The 23,209-nt window shown below is 45.3% G+C and overlaps 1 protein-coding gene across 2 annotated transcripts in view; it reads left to right on the top strand.

Annotated features, from left to right (window-relative positions):
* HERC3 (HECT and RLD domain containing E3 ubiquitin protein ligase 3) overlaps nt 1-23,209 on the top strand; it is a 123,347-nt gene that overhangs the window by 31,673 nt on the left and 68,465 nt on the right. For both annotated transcript variants that reach the window (XM_073590293.1, XM_073590300.1), the window contains exons 3-8: nt 483-642; nt 11,512-11,588; nt 13,159-13,380; nt 20,174-20,265; nt 20,344-20,474; nt 22,616-22,776. In XM_073590293.1, the coding sequence (XP_073446394.1) occupies nt 483-642; nt 11,512-11,588; nt 13,159-13,380; nt 20,174-20,265; nt 20,344-20,474; nt 22,616-22,776 (843 nt within the window). The remainder of the gene's footprint in view (nt 1-482; nt 643-11,511; nt 11,589-13,158; nt 13,381-20,173; nt 20,266-20,343; nt 20,475-22,615; nt 22,777-23,209) is intronic.

Below are 23,209 nucleotides of genomic sequence, written 5' to 3'. Positions count from 1 at the left end.
TCCATTGTTCTTGACGCTAAAAGGTTTACAAACTTCCTTTTTTTTTTTTTTGTTCTAAAAATAGTCTAATAGATATAAAACATTGATACATTTAGCTTAGGCATTTACAGCAATGTGAAAATTTTGATGCAAACTCATTGATAAATGTCTCCCATTGTGACTAGATGCATGGAGTCAAGAGCAAGTTTATGTCCATAAGTTAACCCTTGATAGAGAAAAAACGCAAATGCATGCTTGGCAACCTTATAATACCCCGCTGATACAGCGCATGAGACCTATTCTCATTGCCTCGGCATCTGTGCTGCTCAGCGCGCGTTTCGGTCTCGTCATTCACCATGTCGTATGGGACGGGAGAATATGCCTAGAGGAGCGCTCTAAGAATTGCTATAGGCTACTTCATTAGATGTAATTGTTTTTGTGTCCCTGCCTGTATAAGTGGTATCTAAATATAAACGTGTTCTGAATATTGTCTACTGTTTCAGGATATGTGAATGCTCTGGCAAATGAACATGTAATCCATGTGGCATGTGGACAGGCACACTGTGTGGCACTCACTAGCCAAGGTCAGCTGTTCTCCTGGGGAGCGGGCAGTGAAGGCCAGCTCGGTCACGCCACTGCAGAGCTCTCTATTCCAGTACCAAGGTATGAAGGCTTGGATCCATGTCAAGTGGACCGGGCTTATATTCTACTACTAGACTACAGGGTCAGGGGCTTATTTCTTCAGCTTAAAGAGAATCTGTCGCTAACATCTCCTCGTCCCCAAACTACATATATGTGCGTTCTGGGCATTTAAATGTAAAGTAAACCTGTCACTAGTTCTATCGGATATGAGCGAACAAATGCCACCACCTTCATAAGCACTAGTCTTGCGTTCCACAGATCTGTATATTATCCCCTGACTGCCCCTGTATGTCCCAAACCTTTTGAATTGCTCTCGCCCTGTATGTAAATCGAAATAACAGGAAATCAGGTACACTCGCATTGAGAATTTTTTTTAAATGATTGCTTGTATTTCTGTATTAGGGTGTGTGCACACGTAAGCGTTTTTACCAGCAAAAACGCTTACAAGAAGCATCCCATTCATTTGAATGAATTCCGCACTTTTTGTGCATATTGATGCGGTTTTTATCAGCGAAAAAAAACGCAGCATGCTCATTAATTTCGTGGCAAAATCCGCATTTCTAACTATATTCTATGAGACTGGGGATGCTCCGGAAAAAATCGCGGCAAAAACGCGCGTTTTCTGGGAAGGAGTCCGTTTTTTTTGTCAGGAATTTTCTGCATACGTGGTTACATAGCCTAACAGTACAATATTTCACCATAGTGCTGAGTAGAATAATATAGAGTGACAAGGCGTTGCGATTCAACCCTTTCTGGGTCTTTTTCAAATGTCGCTGGGGATCAAGTGAAAACATACAGAATTAATGTGCTGTATGCTATATACAATATATACCATGAATCATGACATGTATAGGTGTGAAAGTAAACTAAAAAGCCAGCGAACAATTGGAAAGGGTAAGCAGATTAAAAACCATCCAAATAATAGGAGCCAGCTACATCTACGCATGTAACAATGCATATAACAAAATGGTAAAGGTAGGGAAAGGTGTAGATAGAGAGACAAAAAACTGTATAGGGCTTGATCATATTGGGCTGCTGGATATAGAAAAAAGCTGGTGTAAGTGCTGGTACTGAAAGGCTGCATGCATAGGAGAGGATATGGGTTGTGTAAGGCCTCTTTCACACATCCGTTTGTCTCCATCAGTCAAAATCCGCCGTTTTGCAAAAATGCGGATCCGTTTTTTTTTCCCATTGGCTTGCATTATTGGCTGATCTTGATGGATGGTCATCCGTTGGATCAGTTTTTTTACGGTTCCGCCAAAATTTTGGCGTCCGCTGACATGACAGGACGGACAAGGAAACGTTTTTTAGGCTGGCCGGATCCGCATTTGTCACTGCGCATGCCCGGAAGAGTTGCCTTTGCCGGAAACTTAACCCTAAATCCCGTTCTGGCGGCTGGTAAAAATCTCCCGGGTGCGGTTCCTTTAAATTTCTGCCTTCCCCGGATCCGTCAAAGCAACGGTCCGGTAGCACACGTTGCTTTGAAAACAGTTGCGGATCTGTGTCCCGCCATTTTGGCGGATTGCAGCTGATGTAAAAAACGTATGTGTGAAGCAGGCCTAACCAGAGCAGCTGTGGACAAGTAGCAGATATATACAGCCACATCATTGTCCATGACGCCATATTACTAATATAATCTCAAGGTTAGGGTGTACCGCACAGCACGCGCGCCAGCATTGGGAGCAAAATGTCTGACTTCCTTTGACTGCAGACTGGAAGTGAGGCTGGTAGGTAATCCAGAGTGAGGTCTGGATGTTGAGACCTGCTCCGTAGCATGGAGAGACGGGGCAGTCCCAGCTGTGTTGAGTGGCAATGTGTAAGACCAGGGAGTGTGGCCGAAATGTGCAGGAGATATAACGCAGGGTTGGCTTACCCCCTTTCCTACAATGGACGTAATATTCCGTCCATGTGACCCTGGACCTAATTCACATGGACGGAATATTCCGTCTAATGCGATCAGCTGCGCTCACGGGGGGAGCACAGCTGATCGCGGGTGGGTGTCAGCTGATTATCACAGCCAACACCCACCCGGCGCAATGTGTCAGGGGCGGTCACGGACCGCCCCCGACACGTTAACCCCTGGCACACCGCGATCAAACACGATCGCGGTGTACCCGGGGGTTAAAGGGAAGCATCGGCAGGGAGGGGGCTCCCTCTGTGCTTCCCTGAGCCCCCCACAGCAGCGCAATGTGCAGCGCTGCGGCGGGGGGCTCCTTCCCTGCAGGTCCCTGGATCCAATATGGCGACGGGGACCTTCTGGGGCCTGCAGGGAGCTGTCTTCCTCATGCCTGCAAAGCGCAGGCAAGGAGGAAGCCTGCAGCACTGCCTGTGACAGATTGCTGATCTGGCACAGCGATCTGTCACAGGACAGTGATGTCCCACCTGGGACAATGTAATAAAGTTAAAAAAAAAGTGTAGCAATAATTTTTAAAAAATCGCTAAATAAATTAAAAAAAAAAAAATATTCCCTAATTCATTTTTTGGTAATAAAAAAAACAAAACAATAAAAGTACACATATTTGGTATCGCCGCATCCGTAACGACCCGCCCTAACTGTCCCATTATTTAACCCCTTTAGCGAACCCCTTAAAAAATAAAAATAAAAAGTGAAGCAAAATATAATGATTTATTATCATACCGCCGAACAAAAAGTGCAATAACGCGCGATCAAAAAGACGCATATAAATATCCATGGTACCGCTGAAAACGTCATCTTGTCCTGCAAAAAATGCGCCGCCACACAGCGTCATCAACGAAAAAATAAAAGTTATAGCTCGCAGAATAAAGCGATGCAAAAATAATTATTTTTTATATAAAATTGTTTTCATTGCATAAAAGCGCCAAAACATAAGAAAAGACATAAATAAGGTATCTCTGTAACCGTACTGACCCAAAGAATAAAACCGCTTTATCAATTTTACCGCATGCGCAACGATGTAAACGCACCCCCCAAAAGAAATTCATGAAACGCTGGTTTTTGTTCGTTCTGCGTCCCAAAAATCGGAATAAAAAGCGATCAAAAGATGTCACGTACCCAAAAATGATACCAATAAAAACATTAACTCGTCCCGCAAAAAATAAGACCTCACATGACTCAGTGGGTCAAAATATAGAAAAATTATAGCTCTCAATACGTGGTGATGCAAAAACTATTTTTACAATAAAAAAGCGTCTTTTAGCGAGTGACAGCTGCCAAATATAAAAACCGCCATAAATAGTAAGGCCTCTTTCACACTTCAGTTTTTCAGGTCAGTCGAAATCCGCCAAAATGGCGGAAAACGGATCCGTGGCCCACGAAACACCAATGGGAGCCACCGGACCGTTGGTGCGCTGGGATCCGCCGATACGGTAATTTTAAAGGAACCGCACCTGAAAACCAAAAAAAAAAAAATACCGGCGATGTAGCGGTATCCGGAAGAGAGGGCATTTCGCGGGATCGTGGAGCGTGAACTGGCATCTCGCGGGATCGTGTAGTGTGAACGAACGGGCATCTCGGGGGGGGGGGGGATCATGAGCGGGCATGTAGCGGTAAAGAGAGAGAGAGAGAGATCCAGCAGCCACCACATTGGATTTAGGGTTAAACATGTAGGAAAAGAGAAAAATATGGATCCGGACACCAAAAAAAGTTGCATTGTCCGTTCGGTGATCTCAGTGGACGACAAAATTTTGGCGGATCCGCAGAAATACGGATGCAACGGACGATCCTCAGTCAAAATCCACCGATAATGAAAGTCAATGGGGGAAAAAACGGATCCGCCAAGATAAATGGCGGATCTGTTTTTTTTTTGCAAATCGTCAGATTTTGTCTGATGGTGTCAAACAGATGTGTGAAACAGGCCTAAATCAAACCCCCCGTTATCACCCCCTTTGTTAGGGAAAAATAATAAAATTAAAAAAATGTATTTATTTCCATTTCCCCGTTAGGGTTAGGGCTGAGAATAGGGTTAGGGGTGTGTTGGGGTTAGGGTTGGAGTTAGAATTGGGGGTTTCCACTGTTTGGGCACATCAGGTGCTCTCAAACGCAACATGGCATCTGATCTCAATTCCAGCCAATTCTGCGTTGAAAAGACAAATGGTGCTCCTTCCCTTCCAACCTCTGCCATGCGCCCAAACAGTGTTTTACCCCCACATATGGGGTATCAGCCTACTCAGGACAAATTGCAAAACAACTTTTTGGGTCCAATTTCTCCTGTTACCCTTTAGGAAAATAAAAAATTGGAGGCAAAAATATCATTTTTGTGGAAAAAAATGATTTTTTTATTTTCACGCACAGGCGTTATAAACTTCTGTGAAGCACGTGAGAGTTCAAAGTGCTCACCACAAATCTAGATAAGTTCCGTGGGGGGGTCTAGTTTCCAAAGTTGGGTCACTTGTGGGGAGTTTCAATAGTTTAGGCACATCAGAGGCTCTCCAAACGCACATGACACCCGCAGACCATTCCATCAAAGTCTGCATTCCAAAACGTCACTACTTCCCTTCCGAGCCCTGACGTGTGCCCATACAGTAGTTTTCTCCCACATATGAGGTATCGGCGTACTCAGGACAAATTGGACAACAAGTTTTGGGTTCCAATTTCTCCTGGTATCCTTGGGAAAATAAAAAAATTGGGGACTAAAAGATCATGTTTGTGGAAAAAATACGATTTTTTTATTTTCACGCCCAGGCATTATAAACTTCTGTGAAGCCCTTGAGGGTTCAAAGTTCTCACCACACATCTAGATAAGTTCCTTGGGGGATCTAGTTTCCAAAATGGTGTCATTTGTGGGGGGTTTCCACTGTTTTGTTGCATCAGTGGCTTTCTAAACGCGACATGTGTCTGAGCTCAATTCCAGCCAAAAAAGTCAAATGGCGCTGCTTCCCTTCCAAGCTCTGCCATGCGCCCAAATAGTCGTTTACACCCACATATGGGGTATCAGCGTACTCAGGACAAATTGCACAATAACTTTTAGGGTCCTGTTACCTTTGGGAAAAAAAAATTGGGGGTGAAAAGATCATTTTTGTGGAAAAAATATGATTTTTTAATTGTACGGCTGTACGTTATAAAACTTCTGTGAAGCCCTTGTGGGTTCAAAGTTCTCACCACATATCTAGATAAGTTCCTTGGGGGGGTCTAGTTTCCAAAATGGGGTCACTTGTGGGGGGTTTCCACTGTTTAGGTACATCAGGGGCTCTCCAAACGTGACATGGCGTCCGATCTGAATTCCAGACAATTTTGCATTGAAAAAGTCAAACGGCGCTCTTTCCCTTCTGAGCTCTGCCACGCACTGAAACAGTGGTTCCCCCCACATATCAGGTATCAGCGTACTCAGGACAAATTGCACAATAACTTTTGCAATCCAATTTCTCCTTTTACCCTTGATAAAATAAAAAAAATTGAACCTGAAGTATTTTTTTTGTGACAAAAAGTTAAATGTTCATTTTTTTTTTTTTTAAATATTCAAAAAATTCCTGTGAAGCACCAGAAGGGTTAATAAACTTCTTGAATGTGGTTTTGAGCACCTTAAGGGGTGCAGTTTTTAGAATGGTGTCACTTTTGGGTATTTTCTATCATATAGACCCCTCAAGGTGGCTTCAAATGTGATGTGATGTCCGTAAAAATAAAATGGTGTTGTAAAAATGAGAAATTGCTGGTCAACTTTTAACCCTTATAGCTTCCTACCAAAAAAAAATTTTGGTTCCAAAATGGTGCTGATGTAAAGTAAACATGTGGGAAATGTTACTTATTAAGTTTTTTGTGTGCTGTATCTCTGTGATTTAAGGGCATAAAAATTCAAAGTTGGAAAATTGTGAAATTTTCAAAATTTTCACCAAATTTCTGTTTTTTTCACAAATAAACACGTTATTTGAATGAAATTTTACCACTAACATGAAGTACAATATGTCACGAGAAAACAATGTCAGAATCACCGGGATCCATGGAAGCGTTCCAGAGTTATTACCTCATAAAGGGACAGTGGTCAGAATTGTAAAAATTGGCCCGGGAGTTAACGTGCAAACCACCCTTGGTAGTGAAGGGGTTAAAGGAGAAAAACTGACTGAGGGGGTGCTGGTGCCCTTACCAGGGAAGGGATGTGGGGGGAGTCTGGAAGGGTAATCATATGGTTAGGAGGGAAGTATTGTGCACATAATTACTGTAACTATCAGGTAATAAGTCAAGCTTATACAAAAACATTCCATTACTACATACATAAATGGATGATACATTAAACACATATATAAGAAATCAACTTTAATTTCTGAAAAAGAGCTCTGTGGACATGAAACCTTCAGTCTAACGTAGTATACCTATACCAACATAGCAGAATAAAATGACCGTATATTAATCATTGAACCAGTAAATCTAGTTCCCTATTCAAACCTTTAGGTGCCAGTGTTTTGTAGGGTGTGTATCCAGTAGGATTCCCTCTCTTTAAATTTTATATGGTTGCCTCCCTGTCTGGGTCTGGGGACATGTTCCAACACTTGAAATCTAAGTTGGGATATCGAACGGTTTGCAGCTGTGAAGTGATGGGGAAGGGGTAGACAAACCCTGTTGCATCTGTTGGTAGGTTTGTGGCTGGCTTTCATGTCCCTGATTTGTTCAGTAGTTTCCCTTACACAGAGCAGACCACGGGGGCATTTTCTGATTAATTTTGGGGTGTATATCATCAAATGCCCCTGTGGTCTGCTCTGTGCAGGTGAAATCATTGCCTGTTAGGTTATCCCTCCATGTGTTGCAGCTGTCGGACAACAGGTGCCAGGACTCAAGCATATTATTCAAGCACACCGAAGGCACTCGGTTAGCACACGAGCATGCTCTGATAGCACCTTATCCGAGCTCGTTCGCTCATCACTACTGCTTACCCTTTGCAGTTGCTTGCTGTCTTTGATTTGGTTATTATATATATATATATATATATATATATATATATATATATATATATATATATATATAAATAATATCTCCCAATTCATTGTATATAGTGTATAGCACATTAATTCTGTATGTTTTCACTTTACCCCCAGCAATGTTTGGAACAGACCTGGGTCGGAACGTAACTATTCAATCTATATTCTTCTACCCAGCACTTTGGTGAAATACTGTACTTCGAATAAATAAATACAAGCAACAATTTAAAAAATTATCAATGCGAGTGTGGCTTCTTTCCTGCTATTTGACTCAGTTTGTTTTCCCCAGTTTACCCTGCACCCCTCTTTATCTAATGCTGAGTGCACACCTTGTATCTCTTTATACTGTATGCAAATCCAGACAGTCCGATCCGATGAGGGTCATTGCTACCCGGGCTGTGGAGTCGGTAAGCCAAACCTCTGACTCCAACTTCCTCATACCTGGGTTGTGGAATCGGTAAGACAAACCTCCGATTCCAACTCCTCAATTTCCATGACACTGACTCCACCAAAATGGGCTCCAACTCCATAGCCCTGAATTTGCTACGGAATCTGCTTCTTCTCTTTGCTGGTGATCGCCGTCTTCCAGCTTTGATTTATGTGGATGATGCTTCCTGTGACATCCCCATAGCCAAATGAAATCTCACACCTGCACAGGACCATTGCCTTCTCGCGCAGGTGCACTTTGCTCGGCTCTACTGCGGGCAGAGCATAAAACATGACTGCACGTGAGTCGGCATGTTGTTTGGACAGGACCGTCCAAATTTGCAAACTGCGCTGAGTAATTCAAAAAGTTTTTGAGGAGTATACAGGGGAGTCAAGAAATATAACTTTGTGAAATGTAGCACAGGCCCTGATGAACATGGTGGTTTTTGTTCATACATGAAAAAACTGACCGGTTCCCTTTAAATCCATTAATGAATTTATATATTTTATTTGTTGCTGCTTTTTTGAGCTATTAGTGTTTTTCTTTCATCTGAAAATGAGGCACTAAGTGCTCTGGGGGGGGATAACCGCAAAAGGCTGGAAGTGCTCTGCCACGCTCAGAGCACTTAATGCCTCATTTGTGTATGAATGAAAGAGGTAATGACAGGAATGCAGCAACAAATAAAAATATGAAGCTCTCACTGGATTTCAAATGCCTACATGCCCATATATGCGGTTTTGGGAGTGGGGGATTGCTCTTACTGGCAGATTCTCTTTTAAAGTATCACTTCGATGAAGTTTTAATTTTTTTGTTATGTTCAAAGTATTGATGTTAATATACTTATCGATCTCTACGTTCTCCTGTTATTGGCATCCATCTGGTCCTCTGACCAAATGTCACTTTTTTTCAGTTCAAGTCTATAAGAATTATTTCAAGGCTATCATACGAATGTATTGAAAAAATGAATTTGTCCACACGGAGTAGACTGTATGATGTGCGGGACATGTTATCTATGAGGATCATAGCGCTGATAACCGGAGAACGCAGCAATCCTTACGTTTATTTACACTGTTGCTGTTTCTTGGTTATAGCTGATTCTCATTCGTATTAATCCATTACAGCTTATGTAGAGGTTGTCATTTAATTTATCTAATCGGTGCGTAACAAGGCAGAGTTTTTTCGCAACACCTCTCACTAAGCTTGCAGTGCTGTAGGAAACATGTCCTTCCAGATTTCCACTTAATTTCTGGCCCAGGTATTGCTGCTAGAGGAGACAACATGGGACTCTTGTTTTGGTGATCCGTGGGTTCCAAGTAGTTGGGCACACACCACACTGGTGATGATTTGTTCAACCAGAATAACCCTATTAATCTTACCTGCTGTGTCTTATGTATAATGTGTCATCATGGCCTCTAATGCCTTTCTCTGGCTAAGTCCCATTGTGGAGATCACTATAATCAGAATCTGTCACTAAACAAGGCGTTAGAGTGCTTGCCAGATGAATCATGGTTGTGAAATGTGAACAAACAGTACAGAACACCTGACGGCTAGCGGACGGGTGAGAGCATCACCAGAGCTCTATAATTGGAAGATACTGTATGTGAGAGTAACTGTATTATATCACTTAATGAAAGTGTTCTTCCAACTTCATGTACAGGGTGGGCCATTTATATGGGTACACCTAAATAAAACGGCAGTGGTGACCGTTTTTCTTGCGTAGGGTGTCTTGCATTGAAATCCGCTGCAATGACCCTGGTACTGCGTTTGTAGGAGGAGAGGCCTCCGCCGAGAACCCGGGCCGGAACCGAGCGGACCGTCTTCCAGGTTCCTGGGGTATCTGTTTCCTGGGAGCATAGCTAGGGGATGGACTGCTGAGACTGACAAGGCAGTTGGGGGAGGAGTCCAGAGAAGAGGGGCGGAGAGGGCCAGACACTGTGAGTCAGCAGAACGAGAGAGAGAAGGAGGTGGAGACTTGGGGAGGGCCAGAGAGCCACGAGCAGCTCCAAGAGAGGAGGACAGCGACAGGAGGGAGACTCTCGGTGGACCGCAGGGAGACGGCGCCAAGCTTACCGACAAAAGAAGACTGCTGCCTCACTCCAGCTCGCGGCTGCGGCCTCCTCGCTGCTGCCCGCAGCCACCGCCGCTTCACTCCTGACCACGGCGGTGTCTCCTCCTTTGCCGCCCGCAGCTGCCACCGCCCTGCTCCAGTCCGCGGTAGAGACTGGGCCTGTGCCCGCTGCGGATCCTCCAGTGCGGCCTCACTGCGCCTGTGGCCTATCAACTGCCACTTATCACCGCCGCTGCCAGTCCCTGTCAGGGAGTTGCGGCCTCCCCTCTCCCACTCCCAGGCGGTATCCCGCTGCCTCCACTGGGGGACATCCCGCCAAAGAACTCTCCACGGGCCTGTTGTGCCCCTACTCCTCCTGGGCATCGGGACGCCCGAAGATTAAGCCAGATCTTCAGAGGCTGGGCCCAGTGGCTGCGGCGCAGACACACGGTAGAACAGAATGCCAAGGGACATCAGGACGGATTAGTGATACATAGTGACTAAGGACCCGTAGTCGGCCATTCCGCGGCCCTATAGTGACCGGTCTTTGCTGGATTAGTCGTGTTCTCCCAATCCTTGTTTACGTGTATTGGCTCCCTGCGAGGACAACTACTGTTATTCTGTTAGATGCGTAACAATAGCACTAACGGCATTTATCTCTAAAAGTTAACGTTTAAAGTAATTTCTGTCTCGCATCTCGTCACTGCATCCTGCGTACCTGCTATTACCACACGTTCACCAGACATCAATACAATTTCTTTCCGCTCCTCACGTGTTAACCTCTGCGACATGTCAATGGCTGTAAACAAAGCGAAACTTGTAAATAACTCATGAAAGAATAAAGTTACGTTAAAACCAAGCACACCATTGTTTTTCTTGTGAAATTCTCAATAAGTTTGATGTCACATGAACCTCTTCCCATTGGAAAAAATAAAGTTGGATCCAAAATGGCCGCCATGGTCACCACCCATCTTTGAAAAGTTTCCCCCTCCCATATAGTAATGTGCCACAAACAACAAGTTGGCATCGCCAACCATTCCCATTTTATTTTGGTGTATCCATATAAATGGCACACCCTGTATATAGAAATGATTCATTCTCCCATCCAACTGGACTTCCCCTTAATATTCATTGAGTTTAAATAGTAAGTTTTATAACCTTATAATCTAGTTCAATCAGGTAATACAATCACATTCCATAGTAAGTGCCCCTATTTTTTTAGTAGTCGCTCCATCTGGTTCTTGCCCGTTTCGGCTTCACTTTCTGTTCTGTCCTCGAAAGACCAAGGCAGTTTTAAGGCAGCTGGTTGAATGCTCAGCCATCCCCCTTCTTTACCACCATTTTTGTGAAAGGGGACTGACTTGGCACCGTTGCTGCCAAACGCTGGGATCAGCATCACTCACGTGCAAGATCTGAAAACCTTTGGCTGACCTGATGACGCCAAGATCTTGAGAGAGCTTTTCAGATGTTTGATATGTAGTAGACCCATACTTACGCTTTTGTGTATTTTTTTTTTTTTTTTTCCTAGGTTAATAAAAAAATTTAATCAGCAGAAGATCCTGCAGATCTCATGTGGAAGCCAGCACTGCTTGGCACTTTCAGATGGTAGGATTTTGCCAAGTTCATTCTCCAACTCAATTATTCAATTAAATATTAAAGTTTTGGTTTCTTTTCACCCTGTTGGTATTCTATGGCAATTTTCTGAGATGCTAGCGTTGTGATGCTGAAAAATATTTGTAAAGGATTCCCTACTGTCACCAACCGGTCATGATGATTTAAACCTAAAACACACATTTTCAAAGATATCTACCTATTGAGTCATTTGATGCGGAGACATGGGGGAGGGGGTGATAGAGCAGAGACTCCACCATGTGCGGCAGTCAGGAAAAAACTGTGTCAAATATAGCGTGGCACTACCGCAGGGTGCGCAAGTAGGTTACCCAGACCAAAGTGAATAATAAAGTAACTTGGCACTCAACTGAATAATCCTTTGCAAATTAGATTTTATAATTTATTGCAGTCCTGGAAACGTTTTGGCCTATTATCGGCCTTCCTCAGTCTGCTATATAAAGGTACAAAATATATACAGAAGAAAATCATAATGGGTCCTCATAAAAATAATATACAATGTTGTACAAACATATTGATTAATCTTGATGTAAATCACAGGTGATATAATCATATAGTGGTATCCGCATTGTATACAGAGAAATATATATCACAATATTGAGAGAGGAGAACCAGGTGAAAAGGAAAAATAAAATTGAAATAGAAGAGAGAGGGGACATACCCGACTGCTATCGCGAAATACTAATCCGGTACCCAAGTAAGGATTCCTATGGAGATCTATGGTGAATCAGGTGAATGGTTATGGTGGTGAAATATCTACTGATGGTGATATCAGTAGGTGAATGTTGTGGTCATACCTACTTCAGAATGTCATGTTGATCTAAATGGTATCTCCTATTATTATAAGAGTGGATATACTGATTTAAATGCCTGGGAAATGAAAAATAAAAAACAGAATGAAAAAAAAAAAATTGTGCAAAAATTTATTTTTATCTTACAAGGATGAGTAAAAATGAGTGGAAATAGTCAGATTTTATACCTTGCAAAAAGGAATATATAACCATACCTAGAGAAATGTATAAATCTCCTTGGAGGTATCATGGACGCTTAATCTGTTTGAAACTAGTGCTGTATAGTCCAGGAGGTAAATGGGTCCATATGATGCAGAGTCCCTTTTCTACTTAATTACAGGGCTTCGTAGAGGCTTTTTTATTGCTGAGCATACATGTTTTTTTTCCTTTTGTGCCTCAGCTTTTTTTGTGCCGAAACGTTTCCAGGACTGCAATAAATTATAAAATCTAATTTGCAAAGGATTATTCAGTTGAGTGCCAAGTTACTTTATTATTCACTTCGGCAGTCAGGAAAGACCTCTGGGGGTATACATTTCTATGTAAAGCGGGTAAGATCAGACACTGACCCTTCCTTGGTGCCCCAAAGTCATTTGGCTGGTCTGCAGTGGAGATGTCCATTAAGGTGGCCGTAGTCTAAATAGGTCTAAGTAAGAACATTGCGCTCAGATCTGTTGGGGAACTGTTCTCTTTTCCATGAGTTTTGAACGCGCTTTAACAATCTGACCAACCAACGTACATTCACTTTTCTATTTCAGATGGGCAGTTCTTTACCTGGGGGCAGAATTCCCAAGGACAACTAGGTCTTGGTCAAGGAATTACCCAACAGTCCAGTCCACAACGTGTGAAATCCTTGGAGGGGATACCGCTAGCTCAGGTCACAGCAGGGGGCTATCACAGTTTTGCCTTGTCTCTGTCTGGGGCTGTGTTTGGCTGGGGAAAGAACAGTTCGGGCCAACTTGGATTGAATGATGAACAAGGTAGAGTATAAGGTCTAAAATAAAATAACCATGCTATGTTGACAATCAGTTTGACAGTATGTGTATGTTACAGCATTTTGAACACTAGATCTACAAATAAATGAAGAAAAAAGTCAACTGGCGAGAATTTGGCCCCCATTGTGTGTCATTCTGCATGTTTATATATCAGTCTTGTAGAAATCCTGCATGCAACAAACTAGTCAATATCCATTTACATTAGCCAATCAGCAGTGTGAACCCACCACTGATCAGCTACTTGTTTACACGGGCAGACCGCTGTAAACGATGCTCACCATGATCTGTCATGCATCGCTTTGTGTGCATATGCTGCCATTGCTCATGGCAGCGCAAGTCCTGTCTACACCACATGATGTGCTGCTAAGAATTATAATATTTTTGCTCAGACCAGAAGATCATTTTACCTGACAAACAAGGGTTTCCAGGACGTCCACCTGACAGCACCATGGAGGACGTCCTCCTCCTCCTTACAGGGACAGGAAAGTACACAAGAGGTTAAAAAATCCCATCCCACCCCCTTTCCCTCAGTGTCTTTCCTGTCCCTGCATGGAGGGACACGCGAGAGGATTGCTCAGGAACTTACGGGAGGGCTCAGGGGGATCGTGTGCGGCCAGTCCAATCCTTCCCCCTGTCAAGGAAGCCCGGGGCCGAAACTCTCCGGTGGGGAGTCCCTCTGCCCCAAAGGCCAGGAGCAGGACGACGCTCCTGGAGGGAGCCGCTCCTCCCGGTGGGAGGCTCTCAGCTCCAGTCAGTGGCCGCTGTGGCTGTCGGAAGCCGGTCCCCCACAGGCGGCTGGTGGTGCCGGCGCCACAGACAGAGCGCCCTCAGAGGCGCAGGCGAGGCCTAGCGTCCGGGCAGGAAGCGGAAGTGGCCGGGGCGACTCCTGGGCTATCGCGAAAAGACGCGCGTCACTGCCGGTGACATGACGCACCGGATTTGAAACAGCGCGCGTTCCAGCAGCTCAGCTACCCGGCAGGTTCAGCGGTAATGGACCCAGAGGCCCCGTCAGATGGAGGGGTAAGTGCGCCTGGCGCAGTCCGCCCTCCCCTCAGCCATCCCCGCAGCCCAGAACGACTGACCTGACTGTGCCTATCTTACATCAATAGGAGAAGGGAACCCCAGCAGCCCCCCCCCGACAGTGAATAAGGACCTGGCCAAAGCCACATCTAAGTCGGTCAGATGCCCATGTCAAAACCCTCTGTGGACCCTGCACATCAAGGGTCGGAAGAGACGAGCAGTCATCCCTCCTAGCGGAGATGCGATCCCTGATTCGGGAGGAAGTCCAGGCCTCCAGATCCAGCCTCGCACTGCAGCAGTCCCCCAGTCCGGGGCCAAGCCGCAAACGGCCGAGGTGGGAGGCAGAGCCAATCTCTGAAGCAAGCTCTATCGAGGGGTCAGACTTCCGTGACTCGGATCCTGTGGAAGAGGGAGAGATCCCGGCCGACAGACAGGACCAGGACAGGAAGTGCCTGTTCAGACTGACGAGCTCGTCCAGGCGGCAAGGAACACTATGCAGATCGAAGAAGTTCCTAAGCCGCAATCCAGACAGGACCTGATGTTTGTGGGACTGGTGGCTCGGAGACAGACTGTGTTCCCTGTAAGTGAACACATTAAGACGATGGTCCTAGATGAGTGGAAGGAGGCAGAACGTCGACGCGTGTTGTTCCCACGACTTTAAGAGCCGACTACCTTTTGACCCTGAGGAAACACTATTGTGGGAGGAGATTCCTAAGATCGACGTTCCCGTAGCTAAGGTCGCCAAAAAGACCGCCATTCCCTTCGAGGACTCATCAGGTCTCTGGGACCCGATGGACAGGAAGGCGAATGTTCTATTAAAGAGAACATGGGAGACGGCGGCAGCCCTCATTAGAGCTAACATAGCAGCCACCTCGGTGGCCAGGTCCATGTTCTTATGTATAGGGCAGTTGGAAGAGCACCTAACCAACAAAACCCCTAGATCCGAGATCCTGGCATCCCTTCCTCTGATGAAATCGGCCACGGCGTTCCTGTCAGATACGTCAGCCGAATCAGTAAGGTTCGCAGCCAGGAACAGCTCCCTCTCTAATGCGGCTCGGAGGGCGGTCTGGCTTAAATCTTGGTTGGGGGATAACGCTTCAAAGGCGAAGCTATGCTCCATTCCCTTTTCAGGAGCAAGGGTGTTTTGACCAGCCCTAGACAGCATTTTAGAGCTTGTGTCCGACAAAAAAAGGGTTTCCCAGAGGAAAAGCCGAAGAGTCCCCAGCCCTTTCGGAGAGTGCCCTTCTTTAGGAGACTGACCGATTTTAGGAACCAGGGTAGGTCCAACAGGGGCTCTTATAGAAGCTCCCACAGCCAGGGTGGGAGAAGCAAGGGCTCACTTTTGGCGTCAACCTCCAGATCTAGGAGGCAATGATGCCAGGAGTATCGGGGGAAGACTTCGCCACTTCGCAGTAAGGTGGGCCCGGGTTACCCACAATCAGTGGGTCCTCAGAACCATTGCAGAAAGTTACAGCACAGAATGCTTCTCCCCTCCCCCCGACATATATCGCCCCCCACTGTTGTCCCGGTGGACTCCGCCATGTGGACGGATCTACAGGACATGTTCAGATCAGAGGTTATAGTCCCGGTTCCTCGGTCAGAGAGGGGAAAGGGTCACTATTCCTCCCTGTTCTCCATTTCAAAACCATCCGGCGAGGACTGAACTATTATAAACCTAAAACCTCTGAATGCCTGGGTCAAGTACAAGAGATTTCGGATGGAATTCATACGGTCTGCAATACATCTAATAGACAGGGATGCCATCATGCGTACCCTCGACCTGGAGTGCGTACTATCACGTCCCGATCCATCCCAGAGGCTGCTAAGATTCGCAGTCAGTCTACCGACCCGAACCTGCCACTTCCAGTTCCAGTGCCTTCCATTCGGGCTGGCTTCAGCCCCCCGAATATTCACAAAGCTGGTAGTGGACTGCCTGAAAAATCAGGGTATCGTCATTGTACCATACTTAGACGACTTCCTTCTGGGGGCAGGATCCAAAGAAAAGCTCATTTGCGACAGAGGTTGAACAGTTACAATATTGGAGTTCCTTGGCTGGGTGATCAACGAGAAGAAGTCAGACCTGAGACCAGAAAGCGCAAAGATCTTCCTGGGACTTCTCCTAGATTCAGGAAACAGGATATCCCTACTACCACAAAAGAAGCAGAGGACTATTCAGAACAGAGCCAAGGACCTCCTCGAGCATCGCTCCTCCATAAGAGGGGCAATGGAGGTCCTGGGCCTAATGATGGCTTGCATACCGTCCCTCAGATGGGCCCAGTTCCATTCAAGACCCTTGCAGAGGGAAATCCTCGGAAGATGGGACAGGCGTCAGGCTTCACTCGACAGGCCCATAACGCTGCCAGGACCAGTGAAAAGCTCGCTACAGTGGTGGACACAGCCCTGGAACCTGCAGGTGGGTGTGCTATGGACAACTCCATACGTGGTAGTCACCACAGACGCCAGTACGTGGGGATGGGGAGCCCATGTAGGAGGCAAGATTTTCCAGGGAGAATGGCCATTAGACATCAGAGACAGATCCTCCAACTTCAGGGAACTCTATGCGGTCTGGGAAGCCCTGCGACGGAACCGGTCGGTGGTGAAGAACCGACACGTTCGTATATTGTCCGACAACAGCTGTGTCATTCCTGAAGCACCAGGGGGGCCCCAGGCATCGTCCACTCCAGGCACTAGCAGAAAGAATATTTGCATGGGCAGAGGGAACTGTCCTCTCAATAACGGCAATCCACCTGGAGGGTTCCCAAAACGTGGTAGTGGACTACCTAAGCAGACAGCAGGTCTGCCCGACAGAGTAGGAGCTGAACGAAGAGATTTTCCATCAGCTGTGTCAGCGTTGGGGGACCCCCAGAATAGACCTATTCGCAAATCGGAAAAACTCAAAGGTCTCCAGATTCTACTCCCTGAACCCGGCGGACAACCCGGATGGTGTAGACGCCCTGAGTCACGTTTAGGAAGAACCCCTCTTGTACGCATTCCCACCAGTGGCACTCATACCGGCGGTTCTCGGGAGGACCGTGCGAAGGTGATAATGAGTCCCATACTGACCAAGAAGAAGCTGGTTTGCCCTGCTAGGGGCCATGGCAGTGGAAAGCCCAGTCGAGCTACCTCTGAAGGAAGATGTCATCCACCAGGGCCCGATCCGTCACCCATATCCAGCAAGACTCCACCTCTCAACTCCTAAAGGCAAAGGGCTTATCAGATCAGGTCATATCTACCCTACTGGCCAGCAGGAAACCGGTTACATCCGCAATCTACCAGAAAATATGGAAGAGATTCTGTCTGGACGGTGGCAGGTCTGAGCTTGTGGTAGGTACCCCTGATCTCCCTAGTATCCTAGATTTCGTACAGTCGGGGTATAATATGGGCCTTAAACCCTGCACCTTAAAGGTCCAGTTTTCGGCTTTGAGCTCCTTCTTTGATTACCCTTTAGCTTCTCATCCTTGGGTGGTAGTAAGATTCATAAGGGCCACGCAACGTCTTCGCCCCAGGATTAGGCAGCTCACCCCGCCGTGGGACCTTAACCTGCTCCTCAGATCCCTATGTAGGGACCCCTATGTTCCCAGTGAAAGGATGACCATCTCAACTCTCACTCGGAAAACGGCCTTCCTTGTAGCCATTACCACGGCCAAGAGAATAGGGGAACTCCAGGCTCTGTCCACCAAGGATCCATATCTCCAGATTAGAGAAGACCATATAATCCTGAGATTAGATCCGGCATTTATCCCAAAGGTAGCCTCTTACCAAAATATAAACCAGGAAGTAGTGTTACCATCCTTCTGTGACAATCCCCGTAATGGAAAAGAACAGCGTCTACACTCATTAGATGTGAGACGGGCAGTTATAGACTACCTTGAGACCACCAATAGTTGGCGCATTGACGCAAATCTGTTCATCCTTTTTGGGGGTAAGAACAAGGGAAAAAAAAGCCTCTAAGGCATGCATCGCAAGATGGATTTACCTCACCCGCCAGATACGTTAAAGGCACACTCTACAAGGGCAGTATCGGCCTCTTGAGCAGTATCGGCCTCTTGGGCCGAGCGAGCGGGCGCCTCGGTTGATCAGATCTCTAGAGCAGCAACCTGGGCCAGTCTTAATACATTTTGCAAGCACTACAAGCTTGACGTGCTATCCGGTCAACATACTGCATTTAGGAGAAAAGTTCTCCAGGCGGTAATCCCACCCTGAGGAGGTGCTTTAGTACTCTCCATGGTGCTGTCAGCTGAACGTCCTGGAAAATAGGTATTAGACCTACCGGTAATGATGTTTCGAGGAGTCCATCCTGACAGCACGGGTAGTTCCCTCCCTGTTACCTTATATTCTGTAATGTTATGTCATATGCTGTAATATGATTGTATCATTAAAGTGTTATTGCATTATCCACGCTGTGGTACTTGTTAAATCACTGAGGGAAAGGGGGTGGGACGGGATCTTTTAACTTCTTGTGTGCTTTCCTGTCCCTGTAAGGAGGAGGAGGACGTCCTCCATGGTGCTGTCAGGATGGACTCCTGGAAACATCATTACCGGTAGGTTTAATACCTATTTTTGCGTGTTCACCATGTGATCGGCAGCCTGTTTAAACGGCACGATTATTGTGAAACGAATGTCCGCAGGAATGCTCATTCACAATCTTGCAGTGTTAATGACCATTTAATCTCCTGCTGATCGGTTCCATATTAGGTTGGAGAAGGCTAAAGGCCCTGTTACACATAACGATTTCCCAGCGATCCCACCAACGATCCGGCATGGATGGGATCGCTGGGACATCGTTAGGCTGATCGCTGGTGAGCGGTCACATAGACAGCCCCTCCAGCGATCAGGACCAGCGAGCAAGCTTGTTTCCAATGTAAACAGCGGGTATTTAAGAGCCGTGCGGCTTTTAGATACCCGCTGTTTACCCTGGAAACCAACGTGCATGCTGGTTTCCAAGGTAAACAGCGGGTAACCAAGAGCTGCGGGGCTCTTAGATACCCACTGTTTACTTTGGAAACCAGCGTCTCTGATTGCTGGTCTCTTGCTGCCACACCCAGCGATGCATGCTGGCCAGCGGGAGACCAACGATCAAAAATGGCCCAGGACGATCCTGCACGATCAGCGATACCCGGCAGGGGGGCCTGTCGCTGATTTATGTCACACACAGCGATATCGCTGGCGAGATCGCTGTGGCGTCACAAAATCAGCAATCTCGCTGGCGATATCGCTGTGTGTGACGGGGCCTTTAGAGAGAAGAGTGTGACTTAAGGATCTTTTTGTCCTACTGTTGACAGGGCTGAGTGGGGGAGGCTCCTGCTGCAGCAGAGGTGTTTTACTACCAGAACGGAACAATGAGGAGTGGAGACATAGCTGACCTTTGAAAACACATGGAGGAGAGTTTATATATTTCTCCCATTTAGTTGTAATATGGGAAATAATGTGATCATAATGGAGAGGAAGATTTTAGGATATTTGGGTGATGGTGTGGATTTTCCATGTTAAGCGTTTCTCTACATATAAGGTCTGTTTCTGGGGGCTTGTACTTTTATATCGTAATTATTTAATATGAGACTGGCAAAAGTGTGCTTCTGTGGTATCACTGCCTTCTATTGTATGAACGAGGAGTTATCTTGTGAAGGCACTCTTGTCACTTATGTACATGCGTTCGTTGTAATGAGTAAGATGCCTCTGCTATTATAAACTGCACGTAAATTAAAAGTCCCTATACTTGCCGTCATTAGAACCTAATCATTTGTATTAATTTTTCCAGGCCGGGAATCTCCATGTCATGTGAAACCTTTGCGCTCCCAAAAAGTTGTGTATATCAGCTGTGGGCAAGAGCACACGGCAGTGCTAACAAAGGTAATAACTAAGTCTTCATGGAAAGTTCTACAAATATGGGTTGTTCTGAGAAGGTAACATCCATGCTTCTTGTTCCAGAATGGTGGACTCTTCACATTTGGAGCCGGAGACCACGGGCAACTGGGACATGACTCGATTCACAACGAGATCAATCCAAGGCGTGTGCTCGAACTCATGGGCAGTGAGGTTTCCCAGATCGCATGTGGAAGGTGAGCCTTTCGAATCTGTCGCCCAAACAATGTACTCCTCCTCACCACATTGATTTATATTGTTTTTCATTTGGGCACAGCTAATTGCACAGTATTGTGCTGTCTGTGATGTTACATGGGACTGCAGATAAAGCTATTGAGTTACTATAATGTACTAAAGAAGCACATACAAGGCTACGTTGTACACCCAGACCTAACTTGTGTGTAGTATCCGTAACGTTGTTTGGTCAGTATCAGGAATTAGAGATGCTTATTAAGTCCTAATGAGCTCTTCAGAAAAGCATCATCTTAATGCAGTAAAGACAGCGAAGATTGCACCAGTGTGTATATAGTCTTTACAGAAGATTTTTGGTGCTATTGAAACATTACTTATTGTTATTTACTTATTGCTATTATTGTAACATAACTAACATCCATGCAAAATTAAGTACTTCTGCAATTTATTTGTGTCCTATAACTGTGCTGTTTAGCAGATCTCAACACCAGTCACTCAATGTTGCACCACTCTTTCCAAATACCATGACATCCCTTACTTTCTACTGACCCTTTTGTAGGCGTAAGTGATGTCTGATACATCCTAAATCGCTGTCGCAGAAGAGGTGCAGGGCTCCCTCAGTACATGTGCATTGGCTTTTCACCACTGGAAGCGCCACATGCAAACCTATGGGTGTAGGATAGTGAGAGCTTAGAGATTCTAAGAAGGCAAGAAAGAAAACTAATATAGATGATATTGGTAGATACTTTAAATAAACCTGTATTGTCTATTAAAATTACTTTTTGGTTGTGGAGAACGCCTTTTATAGTACCTTGAAATAATGCATTATGATCCTTGCCACATTTCTTTGTATGTATTTCAACAAGTATGTTGTAGAATACCCAATAGAAGCACTGTAGTTTATATTGGCTATATAAAAACATAATAGGTGAATTTTTTTGGAGGGGTGGAAGGGAGTAGCATAAGGGTGCCAAAACAGATCTTACAGTACAAGATGTAAACCATGTACTGCAAACTGATCAATGAAGAAAAGTTGATGAAAAACCTTGACTTAGTCTGTGTGTTGCAAAACTCCCATGTGAAATTTTTTTCTAAGGTCTCAAAGGTCAAGTTAAAATAGGTCTTAATCCATAATCTGATTTTATCCCAAATCCTAACTTTTAATCTAACCCGAGATTGAACGCTAAACCAGTCAATTGCTAATCTTCTAAAGAGTTCATTCTCTGAACTCACCAATGTTGAGAAGTTTTATACAGCGCAAATTGTACCCAAACCTCATTATTTAGGATTATGAAAGTGTACCTCCAGTGATGGAGAAAAGCGATTTTCTTACACGTGTGTACAATACTCATTTTTAGCCATTTGGCTGTCAATAATTGTGGCTGTTCGTGCAGTTTTCTGGGTTTCTGTCTCCCACTCTGTAGAATGTAATGTGATTGTACTGTGCGGAATATAGAAATCTAAGAGACTTCATGGACCAGTCGTCGGTCTCTGAGCCGAAGGAGAGCAATATCGCTAATTAAACTGATTTAGAGAAGCAATTATTGATTTTCTGTATTACTGAATGTACAGTTTAAAGGGAATTTGTCACCTCATTTTTGGCTATGAGATGCGGCCACCGCCATCAGGGGCTTATCTACAGCATTCTGTAATGCATTCTGTAATGCTGTAGATAAGCCTCCGATGTGTAACCTGTAAGATAAGAAAAACGAGTTATATTATACTCACCGGAGGGGGCGGTCCGGCGCCTCCCGTCTTCTAGCGATGACGTCTGCCTTCTTACTACTACCGCAGCTCCTGCGCAGGCGTACTTTATCTGCCCTGTTGAGGGCAGAGTAGAGTACTGCAGTGTGCGCGACACCCATCGGACCGGATTCCCCCGGGTGAGTATAATATAATTCTTTTTTCTTATCTTTCAGGTTACATCGGGGGCTTAGCTACAGCATTACAGACTGTTGTAGGTAAGCCCCTAATGGCGGTGGCTGCATCTCATGGGCCAAAAATGAGGTTACAGATTCCCTTTAAAGTTCGTTACATAAGGTTAGTGCTCTAAACTGATGGGGGTCGAGGGATCTCATTACCTACTTGATCATATGGCTTTTCTTTTAGCTTAGTAACATTGTATGCATTTATTTTTTCCCTCTAGACACCATACTGTCGCTTTTGTGCCTTCTTCGGGGGTTCTCTATGCATTTGGATGTGGAGAACATGGACAGCTTGGTACAGGATGCACGAGTAATGTCATTTGTCCTACAGCAGTAAAAGGGAGGTGGTCCACTCACAATGTACAGAACCCACCTTCAGTTGGTTAGTATAGATTGTGAATCCTTGTCCTTTGCGTATATAAAACAAGCTAATGCGTTTTATACTTGTGTGCTTGTCTATATAGATATACAGTATGTTTATATACTGATATCTTAATATTAAAATCTCTGCCTTATCCCCTTCATGCCGCAGCTCATTTTTGTTTTTGTGTTTGTTTTTTGCTCCCCTACTTCCCAGAGCCATAACTTTTTTTCTTTTTATTTCTCTATCAATGTGGCCATGTGAGGGCTTGTTTTTGTGGCATGAGTTGTACTTTTGCTCTGCACCATTGCTTTTACCATATTGTGTACTGGAAAACGGGGAACAAAAAATCCTAGTGCGATGAAATTTCAAAAGAAAGTACAATTCCACAACTGATTTTTGGGTTGTGTTTTTTTTTTTTGTTTTGTTTTTTTTTAGCATGTTCACCAAATGC

The sequence above is a fragment of the Dendrobates tinctorius genome, unplaced genomic scaffold, assembly GCF_039654945.1.
Source record: "Dendrobates tinctorius isolate UK_male_01 unplaced genomic scaffold, ASM3965494v1 ptg000011l, whole genome shotgun sequence".
NCBI lineage: Eukaryota > Metazoa > Chordata > Amphibia > Anura > Dendrobatidae > Dendrobates > Dendrobates tinctorius.
This window is presented reverse-complemented; position numbering and strand designations above follow the sequence as displayed.